This window comes from Oncorhynchus tshawytscha, linkage group LG09 (genome assembly GCF_018296145.1).
Source record: "Oncorhynchus tshawytscha isolate Ot180627B linkage group LG09, Otsh_v2.0, whole genome shotgun sequence".
Taxonomy (NCBI): domain Eukaryota; kingdom Metazoa; phylum Chordata; class Actinopteri; order Salmoniformes; family Salmonidae; genus Oncorhynchus; species Oncorhynchus tshawytscha.
The window spans coordinates 14008000-14033795 of record NC_056437.1 but is presented as its reverse complement, the minus strand read 5'-3'; the positions used below and the strand labels follow the sequence as shown (position 1 = coordinate 14033795).

Here is a 25796-nt window from a genome sequence, read left to right as displayed (position 1 = left end):
AAGATTTGTGACCTGTTGCCACAAGAAAAGGGCAACCAGTGAAGAACAAACACCATTGTAAATACAACCCATATTTATGCTTATTTATTTTCCCTTGTGTTCTTTAACTATTTGTACATTGTTACAACACTGTATATATACTATATATATATATATATATATATATATATATATATATATATATATATATATATATATATATGTATATATATGTATAATATGACATTTGTAATGTCTTTATTGTTTTGAAATTTCTAAATGTGCTCTGCCTCAGGGCTTCCATAGTACTACTGCCTACTGGTCTACCTCAGGGCTTCCATAGTACTACTGACTACTGGTCTACCTCAGCGCTTCCATAGTACTACTGACTACTGGTCTGCCTCAGGGCTTCCATAGTACTACTGACTAGTGCTTTGCCTCAGGGCTTCCATAGTACTACTGACTACTGCTCTACCTCAGGGCTTCCATAGTACTACTGACTACTGCTCTACCTCAGGGCTTCCATAGTACTACTGACTACTGGTCTGCCTCAGGGCTTCCATAGTACTACTGACTACTGGTCTGCCTGTCTGTTTATCTCAGAAGGTTCTTCCAGGGGTACACTATCAGTCAGTGTCCTAAGACCAAACATACGGGTCAGAATGTTACTATAGTGCAGCTGGGATTGTCTGTAGGGATACAGACCTATTCAATAAGACTGTGTGTGGTTCAGTCGGTCTATGGCACTTGTGATGATCTATGTAAGTTTAATCTAGATTTCAGCATGGCTCTCTGCTCCCCTATTCAACCACACCGGCCTGATGCTGGGTAACCAATCACTCCGAGTTCTGTTGTCTTGGATTTGTAACAGACACACCCTGATACTCAGGTCAAGTCATATCAAATAAAATGTTATTGGTCACATACACATGGTTAGCAGATGGTAATGCGAGTGTAGCAAAATGCTTGTGCTTCTAATTCCGACAGGGCAGAAATATCTAACAAGTAATCTAACAATTCCACCACAACTACCTAATACATCTAAGTAAAGGGATGGAATATGTACATATGCATTTATGGATGGGCCATGACCGACCGGCATAGACGACATGCAGTAGATGGTGTAAAATACAGTATATACATCTGGGATGAGTAGTGCAAGATATGTAAACATCATTATTGAAGTGGCACTATTAAAGTGACTAGTGATCCATTTGTTAAAGTGGCCAATGATTTCAAGTCTGTATGTAGGCAGCAGCCTCTCTGTGTTAGTGATGGCTGTTCAACAGTTTGATGGCCTTGAGATATAAACTATTTTTCAGTCTCTCGGTCCCAGCTTTGATGCACCTGTACTGACCCCTGTACTGAAATGCAGTATATCATTCTCTGGAAACATATACAGTTAACATTTGTATGGACACAGACTTAATGTCAATACTAAATACTACAACATAATGAGTCATTGGTCACCGTTCATACCATTTGGTTTATCACTTTATTGTTGAGTGTACAGAATTGTGTTATCTTGAATGGATGAATATAAAGTAGATAAAGTGCCACTTCCTGTCTGTGTAGATAACAGTACATGGTTCCAGACATAGCTGTCCACTCATACCTCCCCACATCCCCTAGTGTGACTGTATAGGTGCAGTGGTGTTATCCAGTCATCATGTGAGATGTCATCATCAGCCACAGTCCACAAAATGAAAAGGGGCTTTTTGTGAAAGAAGATCTGTTGCTCAATTGTATCCACAGTCTATTACACTCTAGGCCGGGCATCACTGCAAAATGCTGTGGTAGCCATACTGTTTAATATATTTATATATAGAATTTTTTAAATATATTTTTTTACCTTTTATTTCAAACCTTACTTGCATTTGTATATGGTTTGTATACAATTAAATCACTGATTTCCTGGTGTTTTTACAGTCTTTTATCTTGAGTTCAATTTGCAATCTACAAATTGTTCCTGGCCGATCAAGAGAAAATCGGTCTGCGGTTGAATCTTGTTGATGTTCCCTGCTTTAGGCTATACTGGGTTGAAGTGAATTACATCATAGGCGCCTTTTCACTCAGACACGTCAATATTAAGGATATTAAAATGGGCTTGGTGAAGTTGGTGGCATTCTCTCCATATAAAAGCTCATGTTAAATATTTTAGCCCTGCAATTGTACACATGAACAATGGGGAAGATACATTGAAAAGGAAGTAACTACAATGCACGAAAAATATATATTTTAATTACAGAACTCATGCAAATCAGTCAATGTTGTGTAATAATTTAATTGTCGCAGCACGAACATATTTGAGAAGATAACACAACACTACAGTACAGTATATTACCTTGCAAGGTAAAACCAACCAGATGTCGCAATCATTAAGCTGTAGCCTTCGCTCTTCAAAAAGAGCACTGCAATTGTGGGCCAGGTAGTGCGCTGTGACGTAGATACACCCACTCCCTATCTGTCCTCAATATCTACAGTCCGGAGCGCCCGGTCCTGAACTTTACCAACCGTGAGAAGTCCGCTGAAGTTAAAACCCGGGACTCGAAGAGGCGCCCGCTTTCATCACCTACTTTTTACTCTTGCAACAATGGAGTTTAATCCAAAGAGGACTGTTTTAACGCTGATTTTCATCCAATGTAAGTCCTTTTTTGCACATTCCGTATGAGATTATAAAACGTTATTTTGCATGGAGCGAGCGTCAAGTGCCACAGATATCCCAAGTGCGTGATCTACTTACTAATCAACACTATGAGCCATTGACGCCATATTAGGCAACTGTGTGGAAAGTATAACAGTGTTGAATGGCTCCTCTGAGATAACTGGCCACAAGACAATGTTGTTTCAATCTGTCAGTGACATTTTGAATTAGGTCTGCCTTCCATGCCTTTGAAAACATCATGCCAGTATAGATGAAGCTGGAGGGGTACTAAAATATTTTAAATATCATGGATATCAGGAATCAAATACTGTATTTGGAGTGCATATTTATTTATTTTATTTCTGACCATTTATCTGCTAGAAAGAGCAAGTTTTCTACAGTCTGTGTTGGGAAAGTAGGTTAGGTATATTTGTATGTGTTGTCAGAGCTGTGTTTACATCCCCCATGTGATATACAGTTGCCTGAAGCAATGAAAATCATTCATGCCAGACAGGCTCATATATCATCTTGATGAGGTCACAATGGGCTGTGCCAAGCGGGAGCACATACACCTTATTCTCTGGCAGAGGTTTGTAGAGGTGTGGATGAACATGCTGCAACAATGGTCTAAACACTGCAGTCACCCACAGTATATTAGACTCTTGCCTGCAGAGATGCAAAGCATAGTTGTTAAACCCTAGCTACTAGTACACTCTTTGAAAAAAAGGTGCTAGTTACAACCAAAAAGGGTTATTCGGCTGTCCCCATAGGAGAATCCTTTGAAGAACCTCATTTGGTTCCAGATAGAACCCTTTTGGGTTCCATGTAGAACCCATTCCACAGAGGGTTCTACCTGGAACACAAAAGGGACCCTTATTTCTAAGAATGTAACATTTATTGATGTATTTATTACCGTGTGCTATCTCAGCTTATAGTGCTACCTCCCTGAACCTGCCTCTGACTTGAATCAGGTTCCTCTACCTCGCCAACATACGTAACCGCGCGCTTGACAACGTACAAACCGGTTGAGGTATAGAATTCGATAGCTCCATTCGATACCATTCGATAGCTCCATTAGTGACATTTCAAGCTAGCTGTGAAGTGAGTTTACAGTACACATGGCTTCATGATTCCTCTTAGTGTTCCCTCAGAGAGCAGCTGACTACAGTTCTCACAGTCAAAACAAGCTATGTTTGCTATCATGTCATATGATAGGTTGTTGTTTGAGATGTTAGTGAAGGTGAAAAGACGACATAGATTGGGTCAGGGACTAGAGTTTGTCCTGACCAGCTGACTTGACCAGGAAGAACTCCCAATAGACATGGATTCACCGGAGCCCCCTTGCCCAATGAGGTGCTCAGTCAGTCAGTCAATCAGTCAATCAGTCACAGAGCAGTGGGTTGTCCAGCTTGCTGCACACAAAGCATCCAGCCGCCTGGAATCACATTGGGACAGAATCAGCAAGGTTTACACAGGGCCAGTGGGGACAGTCTCTTTTTGTATTTCTCTTTCACCCTGTCTGTCTGTCTCTCTCACTCTCTCTCTCTCTCTCTCTCTCTCTCTCTCTCTCTCCCTTTCTCAGAGGTACTGGGGGTGGTTAACAAGTCTCTCTCTCTCTCTCTCTCTCTCTCTCTCTCTCTCTGTCTACTCCTCTATTTTGTTTCTCTTTCCAACTACTCTCCTCTCTTCACCCCCTCCCTGTCTGTCTGTCTGTCTGTCTGTCTGTCTGTCTGTCTGTCTGTCTGTCTGTCTGTCTGTCTGTCTGTCTGTCTGTCTGTCTGTCTGTCTGTCTGTCTGTCTGTCTGTCTGTCTGTCTGTCTGTCTGTCTGTCTGTCTGTCTGTCTGTCTGTCTGTCTGTCTGTCTCTGTCTGTCTGTCTGTCTGTCTGTCTTTCTGTCTGTCTGTCTCTGTCTGTCTGATCTCTCCTTCTCTTTCTCTGTCTGTCTCTCTGTGACTCCTTTTTTCATTTTTGTTATCGCTGCTATACCTCACTCTCCTTCTACCTCTGTATACCTCACTCTCTCCCTCTCTCTCACACTGTATACCTCGCTCTCTCCCTCTCTCTCACACTGTATACCTCACTCTCTCCCTCTCTCTCACACTGTATACCTCACTCTCTCCCTCTCTCTCACACTGTATACCTCACTCTCTCCTTCTCTCTCACACTGTATACCTCACTCTCTCCTTCTCTCTCACACTGTATACCTCACTCTCTCCTTCTCTCTCACACTGTATACCTCACTCTCTCCTTCTCTCTCACACTGTATACCTCACTCTCTCCTTCTCTCTCACACTGTATACCTCACTCTCTCCCTCTCTCTCACACTGTATACCTCACTCTCTCCTTCTCTGTCACACTGTATACCTCACTCTCTCCTTCTCTCTCACACTGTATACCTCACTCTCTCCCTCTCTCTCACACTGTATACCTCACTCTCTCCTTCTCTGTCACACTGTATCGGTCCACTTCAATAAAAGGTCCTCTTTGTGCCTCTGCCACTGCCCGTCCCGGAATCCCTGTTTCCACGGTGACAGTTGGGGAACACACTGACAAGGCATGTGAGTGGTCGTTGATGATTTTAGCCAAGAGTCGAAACATTTCTCACTCATATCTCACATAGTGTGTCAGTAACAACCACTGTCATGATTCAAACAGTTTTTGTTGGAGTAGATGGACACCCAAGTTGAACTGTCAGGGCCATGTATATCACTGTGTTTGAGAAGTGTCTAAGGATCTATTCATTGGTGTTGATTCTGTACGTTATCTCACTCTCAGGGACTCTTCAGGCAGGCACTACTTAGCTTAAAGCATATGTTAATATGGCTATAGACCCAGCAGTGTGATCACAACTCATAGGTGTGACAAATAGGAGGACAACCATATCCTCACATCCTGTTATCTGCCTACCACTTCTCTAACAGGTTGATAAGACTGCATCCCAAATGGCACCCTAGGGGCCATAGGGCTCTGGTCAAAAGTAGTGCACTATATTAGGAATAGCCTGGTCAAAAGTAGTGCACTATATAGGGAATAGCCTGGTCAAAAATAGTGCACTATATAGGGAATAGCCTGGTCAAAAATAGTGGGCTATATTGGGAATGGAGTGCCATTTGGAGACGTTGGCCCCCTTACAGACCTGTTTTAGTGTTTGTCTGTGATGTGACTCACTGACTAGTTAGAAGACAACCAATGGTAAACATGCTAGAGCCTACAGAGGATGTTACCTGACGACGAGACGATGAGGAAACAGGAAGTTGTGAAAGTCTTTACCAGAATGACTTATATATGGATGTGGGCTGAGTGGGCATGTGTGTATTTACATTCTGTTAGCAATTCCAATACAGCACCAGGGAATAGTCCAGTTGTACTTTTGAATCTGATCCTATCGTCATAGTGTATGATGACGTTTCCATAATGTTAATATACATAAACATCTCAGAACAACCTCAGCTCATCGGGGCATGGACTCCACAAGGTGTTGAAAGCGTTCCACAGGAATGCTGGGCCACTTTGACTCCAATGCTTCCCATAGTTCTGTCAAGTTGGCTGTATGTCCTTTGGGTGGTGGACCATCACACAGGAAATTGTTGAGTGTGGAAAAACCCAGCAGCCTTGCAGTTCTTGACACAAAACAGTGTGCCTGGCACCTACTACCATACCCCGTTCAAAGGCACTTCAATCTTTTGTCTTGCCCATTCACCCTCTGAATAGAACACATACACAATCCATGTCTCAGTTGTCTCAAGGCTTAAAAACCCTTCTATAACCTGTCTCCTCCCCTTCATCTACACTGATTGGTGGATTTAACAGGTGACGTCAGTAAGGGAACATATCTTTCACCTGGATTCACCTGGTCAGTCTATGTCATGGAAAGAGCAGGTGTTCATAATATGTGCGAAGTTATTAACAGTGTTATTACAACTTGATAATAGTGTCCCTAACCCTATAATATCTGAGCCGTGTAGTAGTATGGGGCAGAATGCTACAGTTATGGAAGTGTGAGCCTCATTTCTCTATTTGTTTGAAGTGTAAAGTCCACCTGGCCTGTGTTGGGTTGGGTCTTGTTATGGTATGTGAACTTAACCTGATTCTGGTGTCACCACCATACTTAGCAAAATGCTCTTTGTTGGTCTGCAGTATAAAATGCTCATACACCTTGTTCGGAACAATGTCTATTAAATCGATTTATATTGGCTCCCACAGCATATGTGAAGAGTAGATTTTTTAAAATGCTTTATTGGGCAAGGCTAAATCCTAACCCATTCATTCTTTCTGTGCTGGTTCAGTTCTGAAGATTTTACCTTTGACATTTTAGTCATTTAGCAGACGTTCTTACCCAGAGCATTGTCATCATCATTCATCGTAATTCATTTTATTTATCCAGGATAGACCACAAAGCGACTTACAGTTAATTCTTTAATCTTAAGGTAGCTCGGTAAGACAACCACATATCACAGTCATAGTAAGTAAAACCTTTCCCTGATTAAAGAAGCTATCAGCGAAGTCAGTGACATTAAGAAAAGAAAAGAACTTTGCCAGTGTTTCTAGCGTTCATCTGTGTCTCTCTGTGTTGTTTCTGTTATTGTGATGGATGGTGTCGTGACATGAGTGTTGTTTTGTTGTCTTCTGAGGCCTAAGTAGTGGTTTGATAAACACTCACACTCATCTCAGTAGGCTCCTGTAAATACTGTGTTTTCCTTATGACCAGCCGACATGTCTGCTCCTCAGACCAGTAATCTGTACACATTGTCATGCTGCGACTTGTCCAGATAGGTGATCACTGACAGTCACCCATGGCCAGATTCCCCCTTACTTAGCTTTACAATAAGATAATTAGCACATGTGCAGTATCACATTTGAGCTTCAGGCTGCTGTATGAGTTGTGATCTGTAATAGCTAGGTTGTCTAAACATGAAGTTGATGATTATTATATTTGTCATTATCAGGTCATTATATTCAGACCTGAAGTTAACAGGGTAGAAGAATATACAGTATGCATTGTTGTTTTTGTAATTGTTGTTATTTGTGTACTACTGCAGGACCCTGGGAACAAGGACACACACACACATAAAAGCTGAGCATTTCGTATCTCATATCACAGGTGATGAAAGTGTGTTGGAGAGTCTGTTATTTACAATGGTGGGATCTCTCTCTCTCTCTCTCTCTCTCTCTCTCTCTCTCTCTCTTTCTCTTTCCCCCCTCTCTCTTCCCCCTCTCTCTCTCTCTCCTCCTCTCTCTCTCTCTCTCTCTCTCTCTCTCTCTCTCTCTCTCTCTCTCTCTCTCTCTCTCTCTCTCTCTCTCTCTCTCTCTCTCTCTCTCTGCAGGTTGGAACATGCCCGGGTCCTTATCCTTTAATGTGGGAACTGCTGGAGCCAAGGTATTCTCTGAACCTTCTGTAGAGGAGTTTGGATACACTGTGCAACAGTTAAAGAATCACCAGGGCAAATGGTGAGGCTACTGAGTCATGCATTGCATAGGCCGCAATGCAGAAGTATTGTGTGGTAGAATGCACTTGGTTCTGTTATTCCACAGACATAACTTAAAGGTAGCTAAATCATGGTAGGAATAGATAATAGAATAATGATAATCGTACACTGTACTACACTATGCTGATGTTGTGCTTTGTCCAGTCACTCTCACACAGAAATACAACACACCCCATCAGAGCAGCAGAGCAGCAAACCTAAACCCTACTGTTGTATCTGGGGTCGGAACCCCTACTGGGAACATCCGTTTTCTCAAGCCACTGTTCTTCCGGTTCTTACCACTAGGTCACATGACCCTCAGCAAAGTTGGCAACGGGGCTGGATGCAGACACTTCAAACACAGTAGTGACAAACCACCACACATACATTATACAGTTTTCTGCTGATCAGCGCATTCATCACAGTTAGACTCTTGGGTTCACGTCTTTGCTCACATACACACTTCCTGTGGTCTGTAATGCTGTCTGTCTGCATCCTGGAGACTACAGAGGAGACATTTTCCTTTTGATACGTCTCTGCTTCCTTTCCTACCCATCATAAATAAACATGGAGACTGAGGCTTAACCTATTAACTCTCTCTGTATGGATGGAAACGTCAGTAACCAAGGAAACTAAGGCTTAACCTATTAACTCTCTGTGTGGATGGAAACGTCAGTAACCAAGGAAACTAATGCTTAACCTATTAACTCTCTCTGTGTGGATGGAAACGTCGGTAACCAAGGAAACTAAGGCTTAACCTATGTCATATTAACTATCTCTGTGTGGATGGGAACGTCGGCAACCAAGGAAACTAAGGCTTAACCTATGTCACATTAACTCTCTCTGTGTGGATGGAAACGTCAGTAACCAAGGAAACTAAGGCTTAACCTATGTCATATTAACTCTCTCTGTGTGGATGGAAACGTCAGTAACCAAGGAAACTAAGGCTTAACCTATGTCATATTAACTCTCTCTGTGTGGATGGAAACGTCAGTAACCAAGGAAACTAAGGCTTAACCTATGTCATATTAACTCTCTCTGTGTGGATGGAAACGTCAGTAACCAAGGAAACTAAGGCTTAACCTATGTCATATTAACTCTCTCTGTGTGGATGGAAACGTTGGCAACCAAGGAAAGGGGCCTGAAGATGTTTCTCTGTCTGCACTCTCCACTAGACAAACATTTCATCAGAGATGTTAAGTGGGAAATGAACCAACAGAACAAATAATAATACGAGTTGTATAATTGCCCCAAGGACTTACAGGGCCATGCAAAAGCATTCAGACCCGTTGGATTTCTTCATATTTTATTGTAATACAAAGTGGGATTAAAACGTATTTAATTGTATTTCTGTTTTTTTTATACAATCTACACAAAATACTCCGTAATGTCAAAGTGTAATAAAAATGTATAAAATATATCAATTAAATAACTAAAATACAGCCGTTGCCTAACCAGCTCCCTAAATCAATACGCTAGAAAAACCTTTTGCATTGATTACAGCTGTGAGTCTTCTTGGGTAAATCTCTAAGAGCTTTACACACCTGGATTGTGCAATATTTGCACGTTATTCTTTTCAAAATTCTTCAGGCTCTGTCAAGATGTTGGGGATCATGGCTAGCCAGCAATTATCAAGCAGATTTAAGTCTTTTCGATGTCAAGCATACCCACACCATGATGCTGCCAACACCATGCTTGAAAATGAAGAGAATCAGTTACTCAGTGTTGTGTTGGATTTGCCCCGAACATACAGCTTTGCATTTAGGCCAAAATGTGTATTCCTTTGCTGTGTTTTTTCACCCAGTAGGACTTTAGTTGCATACAAGATGCATATTTTGGAGTATTTTTATTCAGTATATTTGTATTCTTTTCAATCTGTCATTTAGGCCATTATCGTGGAGTCACTACAATGTTGTTGATCCATCCTCAGTTTTCTCCCGTCACAGACATTGAACTCTATAGCTTTTTTAAAATGACCAATGATCTCATGGTCACATCACTGAGCAGTTTCCTTTCTGTCCTGCAGCTTAGTTCAGAAGGACAACTGTATCTTTGATTTGTCTGGGTGGTTTAATACACCATCCACAGCATAATTATTAACTTGACAATGTTTAAAGAGATATTCAATGTCTGATTTGTTATTGTTACCCATCTACCAATCACTGTCCGTCCTTCTTCATGAGGCTTTCGAAAAGCTCCCTGGTATTTGTAGTTGAATCTGTGCTTGAAATTCACTACTTGACTGAGTGACCTTACAGATGTTGTATGTATGGTGGACAGAGGAAGGGGTGGTCATAAGAAAATCATATAAACCCCTATTATTTCACACAGACTGAGTCCATGTAACTTATTATGTGATTTGTTAATCCAACTAATTTAGGCTTGATTAAACAAAGAGGATGAATACTTTTTACAACAACTTTACACTGATTATACAAAACAAAACTGTGGGAGTCAACATGGGCCAGATTTTTCTTCCACTTTGACATTACAGTATTTTTAGTAGATTGTTGACACAAAAGATAATTCAATCCATTTTAATCCCTCTTTGTAACACAATAAAATATGAAGAAATCCAAGGGGTCTCAATAATTTTGCAAGGTCCTGTAAGTGGATGTTTTTTTATATGGTTTTGACTAACCTCTTCCCTGGGCTAATTCAACAGGTTTTGACTAACCTCTTCCCTGGGCTAATTCAACAGGTTTTGACTAACCTCTTCCCTGGGCTAATTCAACAGGTTTTGACTAACCTCATCCTCGAGCTAATTCAACAGGTTTTGACTAACCTCGTCCCAGGGCTAATTGACCAGGTTTTGACTAACCTCTTCCCTGGGCTAATTCAACAGGTTTTGACTAATAATGTCCCAAGGCCAATTCAGCAGGTTTTTGACTAACCTCATCCTCGAGCTAATTCAACAGGTTTTGACTAACAACATCCCAGGACTAATTCCTAAATTTTTGACTAACCTCGTCCCCGTGTGCTAATTCATCAGGTTTTGACTAACCGCGTCCCCGGGCTAATTCATCAGGTTTTTTACTAACCTCACCCCCCGGGCTAATTCATCAGGTTTTTTACTAACCTCACCCCCCGGGCTAATTCATCAGGTTTTTTACTAACCTCACCCCCCGGGCTAATTCATCAGGTTTTTTACTAACCTCACCCCCCGGGCTAATTCAACAGCTTTTGACGAACCTCGTCCCAGGGCTAATTCAACAGGTTTTGACTAACCTCGTCCCAGGGCTAATTGACCAGGTTTTGACTAACAACGTCCCAGGGCTAATTGACCAGGTTTTGACTAACCTCGTCCGAGGGCTAATTGACCAGGTTTTGACTAACCTCGTCCCAGGGCTAATTGACCAGGTTTTGACTAACCTCGTCCCAGGGCTAATTGACCAGGTTTTGACTAACCTCGTCCCAGGGCTAATTGACCAGGTTTTGACTAACCTCGTCCCAGGGCTAATTGACCAGGTTTTGACTAACCTCGTCCCAGGGCTAATTGACCAGGTTTTGACTAACCTCGTCCCAGGGCTAATTGACCAGGTTTTGACTAACCTCGTCCCAGGGCTAATTCAACAGGTTTTGACTAACCTCGTCCCAGGGCTAATTCAACAGGTTTTGACTAACCTCGTCCCAGGGCTAATTCAACAGGTTTTGACTAACCTCGTCCCAGGGCTAATTCAACAGGTTTTGACTAACCTCGTCCCAGGGCTAATTCAATAGGTTTTGACTAACCTTGTCCCAGGGCTAATTCAACAGGTTTTGACTAACCTCGTCCCAGGGCTAATTCAACAGGTTTTGACTAACCTCGTCCCAGGGCTAATTCAACAGGTTTTGACTAACCTCGTCCCAGGGCTAATTCAACAGGTTTTGACTAACCTCGTCCCAGGGCTAATTCAACAGGTTTTGACTAACCTCGTCCCAGGGCTAATTCAACAGGTTTTGACTAACCTCGTCCCAGGGCTAATTCAACAGGTTTTGACTAACCTCGTCCCAGGGCTAATTCAACAGGTTTTGACTAACCTCGTCCCAGGGCTAATTCAACAGGTTTTGACTAACCTCATCCCAGGGCTAATTCAACAGATAGAGAGTCAGCTGGTGGATGACACTGGGTTTATTACAAAATAACAGTAGAGATTTAGCCTGGGTAGCAGAGACTGATTCTCAAACTAGTAGAGATTTAGCCTGGGTAGCAGAGACTGATTCTCAAACTAGTAGAGATTTAGCCTGGGTAGCAGAGACTGATTCTCAAACTAGTAGAGATTTAGCCTGGGTAGCAGAGACTGATTCTCAAACTAGTAGAGATTTAGCCTGGGTAGCAGAGACTGATTCTCAAACTAGTAGAGATTTAGCCTGGGTAGCAGAGACTGATTCTCAAACTAGTAGAGATTTAGCCTGGGTAGCAGAGACTGATTCTCAAACTAGTAGAGATTTAGCCTGGGTAGCAGAGACTGATTCTCAAACTAGTAGAGATTTAGCCTGGGTAGCAGAGACTGATTCTCAAACTAGTAGAGATTTAGCCTGGGTAGCAGAGACTGATTCTCAAACTAGTAGAGATTTAGCCTGGGTAGCAGAGACTGATTCTCAAACTAGTAGAGATTTAGCCTGGGTAGCAGAGACTGATTCTCAAACTAGTAGAGATTTATTGTTCGGTCATTTGTAATCTTGACAAATACCCCACTTGAAACGAGGAGGGTAAAGGATAAAAACAGTGAGTCAATATAGGGAAAACCCAGAGTCCCTGTGAACCCCAAAGAATAGAGGTGCCTTGTTGTATTGAAAGCCTGAATGTATGACATCACAGAGAAATCCGGGGTCAAAGTACACTCCCTTTGTCTAATTGGCGGCTTCCTGTCTCAGAGTGTAGGTTTTGGCTCTAACACAAAGTCAGGGGACGTTTATCACCCTCTGAATCACACTACTTGCTGAATCACTATTCCTATGAAGCACAATTAAATAAGGGGAGTTTCGGAATATTCCAGGAAACAACATTGAACACAAATACCAAGAATTGTATACTTAATGGTAGCAGTTCTTCTAACACCAGCAATGAGAAGCACAACACAATAGTGTGTATTCTGTAGCCAGTGGAAGGCATGTTTCTCTTCTTTGTGACACCAGGCTTGCAAAGAACTTTGCCCACCGTCCATCAAGTCCTGCATCCAGCTGATGCTATGGACTTTCATTCAGTCTTTACTAGGTTTAATATCACACCAACATATAGATTTGTTTGCAATAGAACATCATACAGGTATTCCCAGAACTCCAGATGTACCCTCATGAATGGCCAATCAAAACACAGCAAGACTTCACTGACACACCCCAATGGCCATAATTTCAGTATGTCTGTGCCCACTCTTTCTCAGTCTGAGTGGTGCTGTTGTGTTGTTATACTGTACATCACAGGATGTTGTAGTGAGTCCATCTGTGTGTCAACAGTTTAGAAACGCTAGGTGGTCTGTCTGTCCACACTGTGTAGTCTAGCAAGGTGGGGCTTTCCTCCATGATGTGTCATGTGTAATGGATTGGGCTCTGTTGTGTGTGTGTGTGTGTGTGTGCGTCTGTGTGTATATAAGCTAATCAAGAAAGGGTAATATGTGTGGCTGGTTTTTGTGGGAGGGTGTTTGACATCACATTGTGTAATGTAGTGGGCATGTGTGTCCTGACTGGCTGACTCACATGGTGGTAATGCTGTGTAATCACCATGGTTACCCAGCTCCTGATCCACCAGCAGCAGACAACGGGACTGCCACTGATTATGGCTCTCTCCTTCTCATGCAACAGAAGGAGGCTGAAAACATCCCCTTACAGATGTAGGATCTTAATTTGAGCTAGTTTGTTACAGCAGGAAAATAATCCTGCAGCAAGAGGAAATGTGAATTATTATGTGGATTTATATAATGGACATTTATTTGATAGGGATTGATACATTTTTCGTAAGGGGAAATGAGGTCTAACATTCTAAAGTCGAAATTACAATTTTTAAGCCTTTTTAAGTTGGTAGAGTATGTGTTTACCTTCCACACCTGTAGAAAAGAACAAACTCTGCTTACAGATCATGTTACTCTAATTGTCTTGTTGTGAATGTATGGTACTGTATCCAACTATTTCCTGACAATGGCATTACAGTAGTTGCCATTAATGAAGTAATTTAGATCTTCACACCATTGTAAGTAATTATTTGTGATGTGTGTGTGTTTCCCCCCAGGTTGCTGGTTGGTTCTCCCTGGAGTGGATACAACCAGGACAGGAAAGGAGACGTCTACAAGTGTGAGATCAGAGGGGCCAGTTCAGGATGTCAGAGACTCAACCTGCAAAGTAAGACAGCTCCAGCTATTTTCTATAACCAACTCTTATTCTTTTAGTAATCCTTGTGTGACTCGTGTAGTGTTATCTTGTGTTTTACCATAGCATTCCTTTAAATCTCTTTGAATCCTGTCAAATCTGTCTGTCAGTCAGAATTATGGCCACAGAAGTTAGGATGGGATTTTGTTCAGAGTTGAGAGTTCTCATTGAACTCTGTGCTCATTTAGTGTTTTAATGAATGTTAGTAAACCTCTGTAATTACACCATGAGAATGTATTCAATAACACTTTAAAGTGTTTTTCTTATTGCAGCATAATTATTCCTGTAAGTACAGTGTACTAACTGTTCGTCCTCTCCTGTTACAGACTCAGTCAGCATATCAACAGTGAGTAATGTCAATGTCAACATGAGCCTGGGGCTGACCCTAACCCGTACAGCTACAGAAGATATGTTTATGGTAAGCAGATTTTACATCACTACTTCTGTACAGCTGTAGAACTACCCTAACCCTAGCTACTCTAACCCAAGCTACCCTAACCCTAGCTACCCTAACCCTAGCTACCCTAACCCTAGCTACCCTAACCCTTGCTACCCTAACCCTAGCTACCCTAACCCTAACCCTAACCCTAGCTACCCCCTAACCCTTGCTACCCCCTAACCCTAGCTACCCTAACCCTTGCTACCCTAACCCTTGCTACCCTAACCCCAAAGCTACCCTAACCCTTGCCCTAACCAAAGCTACCCTAACCCAAGCTACCCTAACCCTAACCCTACCCTAACCCTAGCCCTAACCCTAACCAAAGCTACCCTAACCCTAGCTACCCTAACCCTAGCTACCCTAACCCTAGCTACCCTAACCCGTGCTACCCTAACCCGAGCTACCCTAACCCGTGCTACCCTAATAGCCTAAAGATTGTTTTGGATGTTTTACCGTCTGTCTCATGCGTCTTCTTTTCCTGGTAGGCATGTGGACCTCTGTGGGCTCAGAAATGTGGCAGTCAATATTACTACCCAGGGATCTGTGCAGAAGTCAGCCCTCTCTTCAACCCCCTGTCTTCATTCTCACCTGCCCTTCAAAGTAAGAGTCCACAATCATTTTTACATGTGTATCCTTAGAATAAGAATTCTGTATTGTTTTCACCTTTGATTAAAAGTATAAATGAAGTCCTACTGTATATCATACACCCCTTTGTAATTGGAGTTATACATGGCTACCGTCTTTCCAGCTTGTGGGGGTCCCATGGATATTGCTATTGTCTTGGATGGCTCTAACAGTATATATCCCTGGCCACCAGTTGTGGCTTTCCTCAAGAAACTGTTGGAGAACTTGGATATTGGACCTGACAATACTCAGGTAAGTGGGATCACAGTTATCAGTGTACTGTACATAATTTCTACCTGGGCTCAGGTAGAATGAAATGCCACGGCTGCCATTTATTTATAGGAATTGTCAAAAGCCGGATGCAATCGACAATGCAGCTTTTAAAGGCAATGTTCCTGCGTTCTAGATCTCATTCAAGATAAACCATGCATATTTCGTCTCATTTTGAAATGGCCTTTAAAAGCCGCATTGCCGACAACCCACTGTCGGATTGAATCCTGGCCCAAGGAAATGACATGCATTTGTCCCTATCAGTTTGTTTGTTGACTTTATGTTTTTGCTTTCAGGTAAGTATTATACAGTACGCGGTTGATCCGGATTTTGAATTCTATCTGAACTCCTACAAAACCAAAGACTCAATCATTGCGGCCGCAGCGAACATACCCCAGAAGTTAGGCCTGCAGACTAACACCTTCCGGGCCATTGAATTTGCCAGGTGCGTCTCAGTGAGCAACACTTTCCCTGCCTGCAATGCCAACATTCTCAGTCATTTCCTCTTGTTTTCTGGTAGTCAATGGGTCCTTAAGTGACCGTGACCTCATGTATTCTAAATAAACATATCCTGCCTCTGTTGACTCAACATATTTCTAAAAAGACTTGAACAAAAGGATTAGAACCTCTATTTGAAACTGAAACCCCCCTAAGAGTGGGTTAGAATGGAACACTTGAATAGAAAGGAATACAACACTTGGAAGAAAGGAATTCAATGGAATCCAACCAAATAAAATGTGTTCAGAACAAGCGTTTTAGAAGCTATGCTTATTGCTATTGACTTGGGTTTGAGATGGATGTTGCTGTTTGACACCTATTGAGTGTGCATCTCAGACGGCAGGCGTTCCTGCCTACGAACGGTGCCCGACCTGGAGCCAGCAAGGTGATGGTGGTGGTGACAGATGGAGAGTCTCATGACAACGGCCTCAAAGACGACGTCATCGGGAAGTGTGAGCAGGAGAAGATCACCCGGTTTGGTATTGCTGTAAGTTAATATCACATTTAGCTTGACGTATATATATCTAGGTTTGTCTCTCTTTAGCAAAAGGCACATAGGTATACTTATATACATCGTTGTGTGTGAGGTATTAACATTTACAGTTTGATCCCTTTATAACATGACATTTTTATGTTTGATTAATCGTCCCTTTCATTCTAATATAAATTGCTTTAAGATGTATTATTTATTGTGTTTCTAGGTCCTCGGCTATTACATAAGGAATGACATCGACACTAAAAACCTGATTGCTGAGATGAAGTCCATCGCCAGTACCCCGACAGACAGGTACTTCTTTAATGTGTCAGCTGAGGAAGCTCTGCTTGAGATCGCTGGAACTCTGGGAGACAGAATCTTCAATATAGAGGGTACACTACCGTTTTCTAAAGTCATTTAATCTGATTTATTTATAGAGGTCAAATTTGTATCCATAATGAAGAAATATTGACCTATATACATTCCAGCAATATGAATGGACCTTGAAGACATGTTACCTTTTAAGAAGGTAGCAGTCTTACTCTGTACAGGACAGTAAACAAAGCCACTAATATTTTCATTGTGTGTTGTCTCGAGAGACAGGTACTGGGAAAGGGGGTGATTTTCAGATGGAGATGTCCCAAGTGGGCTTCAGTGCCCACCAAACCAATAAGCAGGTATGTATGGGCTATGGATACTATCACACAAACCTCCACATGTATTTCCAACCTGTAAGCCACTATTCAGCATGTTTAAACAGGCCATTCTCTCCCACTTGTTCTAGAATATGATGATGCTGGGTGCAGTGGGGGCCTATGGCTGGAGTGGTACTGTGGTTCACTACACTCCTCAGAAATCAGACATCTTCCCCAAGACGGCCTTCGAGAACATTCTAGAGGACAGAAACCACAGTTCACTATTAGGTATGTGAGTTTGATATGTTTTACAAGTCAATATTTGCTCCTTCATCTTCATTTTAAGCGGTGCTATTTTATTGTTGGTTTATCATACAGCACCAAGCCATTCTTACGCCTCTTGATTTTCCAACAATTTCTAAGCCAATTTGAATGTTTATTGGAGCTCAAACTAAATATATCTTGATTTACAGTGTGACTGGCAGTAAAACCTCTAGCACTGGATATTGTTACAGATCAGTGCGTAATGTTCTGTTTGGCTGTTCGGTTCAGGCTACTCTGTGACAACGCTGAATGATGGCAGCACGGAGTACTACGTGGCTGGCGCTCCTCGGTCCAACCACACTGGACAGGTCATAGTGTACATCATCAACAGCAAAGGACAACCCACCGTCATAGACTCCCAGAAAGGAGATCAGGTATTAGTGTGGGACTGGCTGACAGAGAAGAGCATGTACCTTTTTCTGGTGGTAGATGTCATAGCTTTCTATTATCTCTGTTCTCTCTATTATCTATGTGTGATCTATCATATCTGACTTGTTAATGTTGTTATCCTTTGTTTCTACTCACTGGCTCTAAAGATACTGTGTGTTCCATGTGCTTTCTATTCTGTAGATAGGCTCTAAAGATACTGTTATCCATGTGCTTTCTATTCTGTAGATAGGCTCTAAAGATACTGTGTGTTCCATGTGCTTTCTATTCTGTAGATAGGCTCTAAAGATACTGTTATCCATGTGCTTTCTATTCTGTAGATAGGCTCCTACTATGGCAGTGTACTCTGTCCTCTGGATGTGGATAAAGATGGTGTGTCTGATATACTGTTGGTCGGCGCTCCCATGTTCATGAATGAACAGAAGAAGGAGACTGGGAAGGTCTATCTCCTCTCTTTCACCAAGGTAAGCCACACATACTGCACTCTACTGCACTGTGCTGTATTCTACTGTACTGCACAGTGCTGTATTCTACTGTACTGTACTTTACTGTGCAGTATTGTACTGTACTCTACTGTACTGTAACCTACTGTAGTCTACTGTACTGTAGTCTACTGTACTGTGCTGTATTCTACTGTACTGTACTCTACTGTACTGTACTGTACTGTACTGTTCTCTACTGTACTGTGCTGTATTCTACTGTACTGTACTGTACTGTACTCTACTGTACTGCACTGTACTGCACTGTGCTGTATTCTACTGTACTGTACTGTGCTGTACTCTACTGTGCAGTATTGTACTGTACTCTACTGTACTGTAACCTACTGTAGTCTACTGTACTCTACTGTACTCTACTGTACTGTAACCTATTGTACTCTACTGTACTGTAACCTATTGTAGTCTACTGTACTGTAACCTACTGTAGTCTACTGTCTACTGTACTTACTGTAGTCTACTGTACTGTAGTCTACTGTACTGTTACCTACTGTAGTCTACTGTACGGTACTCTACTGTACTCTACTGTACTCTACTGTACTGTAACCTACTGTAGTCTACTGTACTGTACATTGAGATACTCTGAGATTTCTACTGCAGCCCTCATCCTCCACATACAACTCCCGTTCTGCCAGTCACATTCTGTTAAAGGTCCCCAAAGCACACACATCCCTGGGTCACTCGTCTTTTCAGTTCGCTGCAGCTAGCGACTGGAACAAGCTGCAACAAACACTCAAACTGGACAGTTTTATCTCAATCTCTTCATTCAATAACTCAATCATAGACACTCTTGCTGACAGTTGTGGCTGCTTTGCGTGATGTATTGTTGTCTCTACCTTCTTGCCCTTTGTAGTGTTCTCTGTGCCCAACCATGTTTGTACCCTGTTTTGTGCCGCTACCATGTTGTGCTGCTGCCATGTTGTGTTGCTAACATGTTGTTGTCATGTTGTGTTGCTACCATGCTGTGTTGTCATGTGTTGCTGTCATGCTATGTTGTTGTCTTAGGTCTATCTTTATGTAGTGTTTGTTGTCTCTCTTGTCGTGATGTGTGTTTTGTCCTACATATACATTTTTTATTTTTTATGTTTTATCCCAGCCCCCTTCCCCGCAGGAAGCCTTTTGCCTTTTGGTAGTCCGTCATTGTAAATAAGAATTTGTTCTTAACTGACTTGCCTAGTTAAATAAAGGTTCAATCAATGTTTTTTTTTATACTGTACTCTACTATACCGTAACCTACTACAGTCTACTATATGTACTGTACTCTACTATACTGTACTCTACTCTACGGTACTGTAACCTACTGCAGTCTACTATATGTACTGTACTGTACTGTACTATACTGTACTCTACTATACTGTAACCTACTGCAGTATACTATATGTACTGTACTCTACTCTACTATACTGTACTCTACTCTACGGTACTGTACTCTACTCTACGGTACTGTAACTTACTGCAGTCTACTATATGTACTGCACTCTACTCTACGGTACTGTAACCTACTGCGGTCTAGTATATGACCTGTACTCTACTCTACGGTACTGTAACCTACTGCAGTCTACTCTATGTACTGTACTCTACACTACTATACTGTACTCTACTCTACGGTACTGTAACCTACTCTACGGTACTGTACTCTACACTACTATACTGTACTCTACTCTACGGTACTGTACTCTACGGTACTGTACTCTACGGTACTGTACTCTACTCTGCGGTACTGTAACCTACTGCAGACTACTATATGTACTGTACTCTACTCTACGGTACTGTACTCTACGGTACTGTACTCTACTCTACGGTACTGTAACCTACTGCAGACTACTATATGTACTGTACTCTACTCTACAGTACTGTACTCTACTCTACGGTACTGTAACCTACTGCAGACTACTATATGTACTGTACTCTACTCTACGGTACGGTACTCTACTCTACGGTACTGGACTCTACTCTACGGTACTGTAACCTACTGCAGTCTACTACATGTACTGTACTCTACTCTATGGTACTGTAACCTACTCTACGGTACTGTACTCTACTCTACGGTACTGTAACCTACTCTACGGTACTGTACTCTACTCTACGGTACTGTACTCTACGGTACTGTAACCTACTCCCAAAGCTTTCTCATGACAATGCCCAGCATATATTCCTAAAGCCTTTCATCTCTTTTCTGAGGGCAGACCCAATGCTGTATATTTCATCTAATGCTTTCCCTTTGGTCTCCACACCACAACTTCTGAGCACAGTGGTTCAGGACATTCTGAAAGAGATCATCCTAAGCACACTTACAATATATTCAATATGAATTATTTTGCATTGGTGTTTCTAGGGCATCCTGAGTGACCAGGGGATCCTGAGGGGTCCGTCCCCGGCGGACAACGCTCGTTTTGGGATGTCCATCTCAGCGGTGCCTGACCTCAACATGGATGGTTACAGTGATGTAGTGGTGGGAGCCCCGCTGGAAGACAACAACAGGGGGGTCATTTATGTCTTCAACGGGGACAAGAAGAAACTGAGGACGCAGTGTTCTCAGGTAGCGACAGGGCTCAACACTGTCCTCTGAATACAGACCTGCTGATGATGCAGATGGTGCTCAGGCTGTTAGAAATCAGTCAACGTGAGCATTGGATGTGAGATCCAGTTGTGAGATCATCTTTTATCCTGTTCATTTCAGAGAATCCTGGGCTCCAAGCTGGACCCTGCATTGAAGTATTTTGGGCGGTCCCTAGACGCCAACTCTGACCTAAACGATGACACCATCCCAGATGTATCAGTGGGGGCTTATGGGAAGGTGGTCCAGCTCTGGTGAGATTTGCTAGTTTCTTCTCTTTTCTTTGTATTACCCTGTTCCCCCCCCAACTATATCATTTTGTTTCCCACAATTCCAACACGTCCCACTCAAGTTGCCAGCTGTTCTTAGCAGCTGGCCAACTTATTTTGGGTGAAAGTAACTCTAAACCAAACCAATGGAATTACAGTAGGTTGTGAGAGAAACATCCAATACTTGTCTCCTCAAGTTTTAGTTGACTGAGGGAGATGTGCTTTCTCATGGACAGCTTGCTATTAACTGTGTAAACTAATTGAGTGTTGTTATCTCGTCCCACTCCATATGAAGAGCAGAACAGCTAGCTGAAATACAATAATGTCCATTCCCCACTGGGTCTGACACTGCTGCTAACCACTTCTACATAGCTGCTGATGTCCATTATATCATTATTTAAAGAATAAATCAACCAGTCAGTCAACCAATTAACCAATCAATGAACCAATAAAGGAATGAATCAATCAACCAATCTAAAGTTGACTCCTACAGTATGACTTAATGATTAGGATTATGACAAGAAATCTCAGTAGACTGTTCCTCTCCCAGGTCTCGAGGTCTGGCCGTGGTGACAGCGAGGGCGACCTTTAACCCTGACAAGGTCAACATCCTGAGTAAGACGTGCAGGGTCAGTGGGAGGCTGGTGTCCTGCTTCAATACCACTGTCTGTTTCAGTGCAACCTTCAGGCCCAAGATACCTGTAGGACCTGTGGGTAAGCCCTGCTTTCCTGTGTCAATCTATCGCTCTCTCATTCTCCTTCTCTTCTACTTCCTCTCTCTCCCCCTCTCTCTCTCTCGCTCTCTCCTTCTCTTGCCCTCTCCCTCTCCCTTCCCCTCTCCACAGTCACTGTCATATCAGTGGCCACGTTCAGTATTACAGGGGCTTCTCACATCATAGCAATGGTCTTAGCGCCCTCTAATTGTGTCTTGTTGCCTCTGTTACGTCTCACCTCAGCTCTCAGGTACAACCTGACCCTGGATGCTGATCTCCAGTCGTCTCGTGTCACCTCCAGAGGTCAGTTCAGTAACTCAGAGAGAGTCCTGCAGAAAGACATCCGGGTTTCCACCAGGGAGCTCTGTGACGCCTATGAGGTTTTTGTTCAGGTAAAGATAGATAATATGAAATGATGGTTTGCTAAATGAAGTGTGTCTGGTTTTCCTCCTTCATTGAATGACTGTGTTCATTTTGAATGGAGGAAGCATCCTTTCAACACTTAAAGGGGCAATCTGCAGTTGGAACAATAACAAAGCATAATCACTCTCAAATTCATAGACAGAGCTATGGATGCAAGGACTGACCAATCCATGATATAACAATTATAGTTTTAACCATGTTTTGAGGCTATACAGTTGTTGTTCACGTTTACATTGTTTACAAACATTGGAGTAAAACAAGCTTATGTTTAAACCTCTCTGGGATATTCGGGACGGTAGCGTCCCACCCCGCCAACAGCCAGTGAAAGTGCAGGGCGCCAAATTCAAATCAACAAAAATCTCATAATTAAAATTCCTCAAGCATACAAGTATTTTACCCAATTTTAAAGATAACATTCTCGTTAATCCAGCCACAGAGTCTGATTTCAAAAAGGCTTTACAGCGAAAGCACCACAAACGATTATGTTAGGTCACCACCAAGTCACAGAAAAACACAGCCATTTTTCCAGCCAAAGAGAGGAGTCACAAAAAGCAGAAATATAGATAAAATTAATCACTAACCTTTGATGATCTTCATCAGATGACTTGTTACACCAGACATTTATGTTTTGTTCGATAAAGTGCATATTTATATCCAAAAATCCAATTTTACAGTGGCGTGTTATGTTCAGATGTTCCAAAACATGCGATGATTTTGCAGAGAGCCACATAAATTCACAGAAATACTCATAATAAACATTGATAAAAGATACAACTATTATATATGGAACTTTTGATAAATTTCTCCTTAATGCAACCGCTGTGTCAGATTTCAAAAAAACTTTACGGAAAAAGCACACCATGCAATAATCTGAGGACAGCGCTCAGACAACAAAACAAGCCATACAGATATCCGCCATGTTGTGGAGTCAACAAAGTCAGAAATAGCATTATAAATATTCACTTACCTTTGATCTTCATCAGAATGCACTCCCAGGAATCCCAATTCCACAATAAATGTTTGATTTGTTCGATAAAGTTAATCATTTATGTCCAAATACCTTCATTTGTTAGGGCGTTTGGTAAACAAATCCAAACGCGCGTGCATGTCCAGCCAAAAGGTCGAACGAAAAGTCAAAAAAGTTATATTACAGGTCGTAGAAACATGTCAAACTAAGTATAGTATCAATCTTTAGGATATTTTTTACATAAATCTTCAATAATGTTCCAATAATGTTCCAACCGGAGAATTCCTTTGTCTATAGAAAAGCAATGGAACGTGAGGTAACTCTCACATGACCGCGCGTCACGAGCTTGTGCCTCTCTGCCAGACCTCTGACTCATTCCCTTCTCATTCGGCCCCACTTCACAGTAGAAGCATCAAACAAGGTTTGAAAGACTGTTGACATCTAGTGGAAGACTTAGGAAGTGCAACATGACCAATATCCCACTGTATCTTCAATAGGGAATTAGTTGAAAAACAACCATTTTCTTCTCAGGTTTTCGCCTGACTAGTTCTATTATACTCATCATACTCACAGACATCATTCAAACAGTTTTAGAAACTTCAGAGTGTTTTCTATCCAAATATACTAATTATATGCATATTCTAGCTTTTATGGCTGAGTTGCAGACAGTTTACTCTGGGCACCTTATTCATCCAAGCTACTCAATACTGCCCCCAGTCACCAAGAAGTTAAGGTACTGATGGGGTACGACAGTTGAACTAAGCTCATGAGGCATTTATAAGTTATAATCTTCAAGAATCAATTGGTACATGTCATTAATATATCAATCTCTTTAAAAATAAATATATTATTATTTGAGGGACATCGCCAAGACTAATATTTACATGTATGTATAAACATTAAAAAGGATATAAAGTACACTACATTGCTGTATTCTCATGTGGTTTTCCTTATACAATTCCAAAAATGTTACTAAGTTCTGATCCTGTAGAGAACTAGCTATGTACAGTATGTAGCTAAAATGTTGTACAATGTTTGTTGTGTTGCACATGTTCCCAGTCAAATGAATTAAACAAATCAAATAAATCCTATCTTATTGTCTGACAGGAGGCCCCTGACTTTGTGAGCTCCATCGGTCTGCGTGTGGACATCGCTCTGCATGACCCAGACTCCAGTCCTGTTCTAGATGTCCTCCGTCCTACTTCATGGGAGTTCTTTGTGAGTTTCAATAATATGTGATAGCGTATACAGTACCGGTATAAAGTTTGGACACACCTCCTCATTCTAGGGTTTTTCTTTATTATTATTTTTTAAACTATTTTCTACATTGTAGAATAATAGTGAAGAAATAACACATATGGAATAATGTAGTAAACAAAAAAGTGTTAAACAAATCAAAACATTTTATATTTGAGATTCTTCAAAGTAGCCACCCTGTGCCTTGATGACAGCTTTGCACGCTATTGGCAGTTGCTTGAAGTTTTTAAAAATGTCTATTGATGGTAGTATCTGTGCTTTATGTGTTAGTGCAGGGTTAGGGTTAGGGCTAGGGTTAGGGTTAGGGCTAGGGTTGGGGTTAGGGTTAGGGCTAGGGTTAGGGTTAGGGCTAGGGTTAGGGTTAGGGCTAGGGTTAGGGTTAGGGTTAGGGTTAGGGCTAGGGCTAGGGTTAGGGCTAGGGTTAGGGTTAGGGCTAGGGTTAGGGCTAGGGCTAGGGTTAGGGCTAGGGTTAGGGCTAGGGTTAGGGTTAGGGCTAGGGCTAGGGTTAGGGCTAGGGTTAGGGTTAGGGCTGGGTTGGGGCTAGGGTTAGCGTTAGGGCTAGGGTTAGGGCTAGGGTTATGGTTAGGGCTAGGGTTAGGGTTAGGGTTAGGGTTAGGGCTAGGGTTATGGTTAGGGCTAGGGTTATGGTTAGGGCTAGGGTTAGCATTAGGGTTAGGGCTAGTGATAGTGTTAGGGTTAGGGTTGTGGTTGAGTCTAGGGTTAGGGCTAGGTTTAGAGTTAGGGTTAGGATTAGTGTTAGGGTTGTGGGTTGAGGCTAGGGTTAGGGTTGTGGTTAAGGCTAGGGTTGGGGCTAGGGTTGTGGTTGAGGCTAGGGTTAGGGTTGTGGTTGTGGATGAGGCTAGGTTTAGGGCTAGGGTCGTGGTTGAGGCTAGGGTTAGGGTTGTGGTTGAGGATCGGGTTAGGGCTAGATTTGTGGTTGAGTCTAGGGTTAGGGCTAGGGTTGTGGTTGAGTCTAGGTTCAGGGCTAGGGTTGTGGTTAAGGCTAGGTTCAGGGCTAGGGTTGTGGTTGTGGT

At 42.1% G+C, this 25796-nt stretch overlaps 1 protein-coding gene across 1 annotated transcript in view; it reads left to right on the top strand.

The window, feature by feature from the left end:
- Window positions 1–2453: 2453 nt before the first annotated feature.
- Window positions 2454–25796, top strand: part of LOC112257296 (integrin alpha-2) — a 31924-nt gene continuing 8581 nt past the window's right edge. Inside the window, exons 1-18 of the mRNA XM_042326577.1 lie at window positions 2454–2621; window positions 7948–8071; window positions 14294–14403; window positions 14757–14848; window positions 15355–15469; window positions 15618–15745; window positions 16060–16208; window positions 16598–16748; window positions 16963–17128; window positions 17340–17413; window positions 17521–17659; window positions 17924–18069; window positions 18403–18546; window positions 20912–21115; window positions 21257–21387; window positions 21953–22116; window positions 22359–22507; window positions 24613–24723. Coding sequence (XP_042182511.1) covers window positions 2573–2621; window positions 7948–8071; window positions 14294–14403; window positions 14757–14848; window positions 15355–15469; window positions 15618–15745; window positions 16060–16208; window positions 16598–16748; window positions 16963–17128; window positions 17340–17413; window positions 17521–17659; window positions 17924–18069; window positions 18403–18546; window positions 20912–21115; window positions 21257–21387; window positions 21953–22116; window positions 22359–22507; window positions 24613–24723 — 2346 coding nt within the window. The 5' untranslated portion in view covers window positions 2454–2572. The remainder of the gene's footprint in view (window positions 2622–7947; window positions 8072–14293; window positions 14404–14756; window positions 14849–15354; window positions 15470–15617; window positions 15746–16059; window positions 16209–16597; window positions 16749–16962; window positions 17129–17339; window positions 17414–17520; window positions 17660–17923; window positions 18070–18402; window positions 18547–20911; window positions 21116–21256; window positions 21388–21952; window positions 22117–22358; window positions 22508–24612; window positions 24724–25796) is intronic.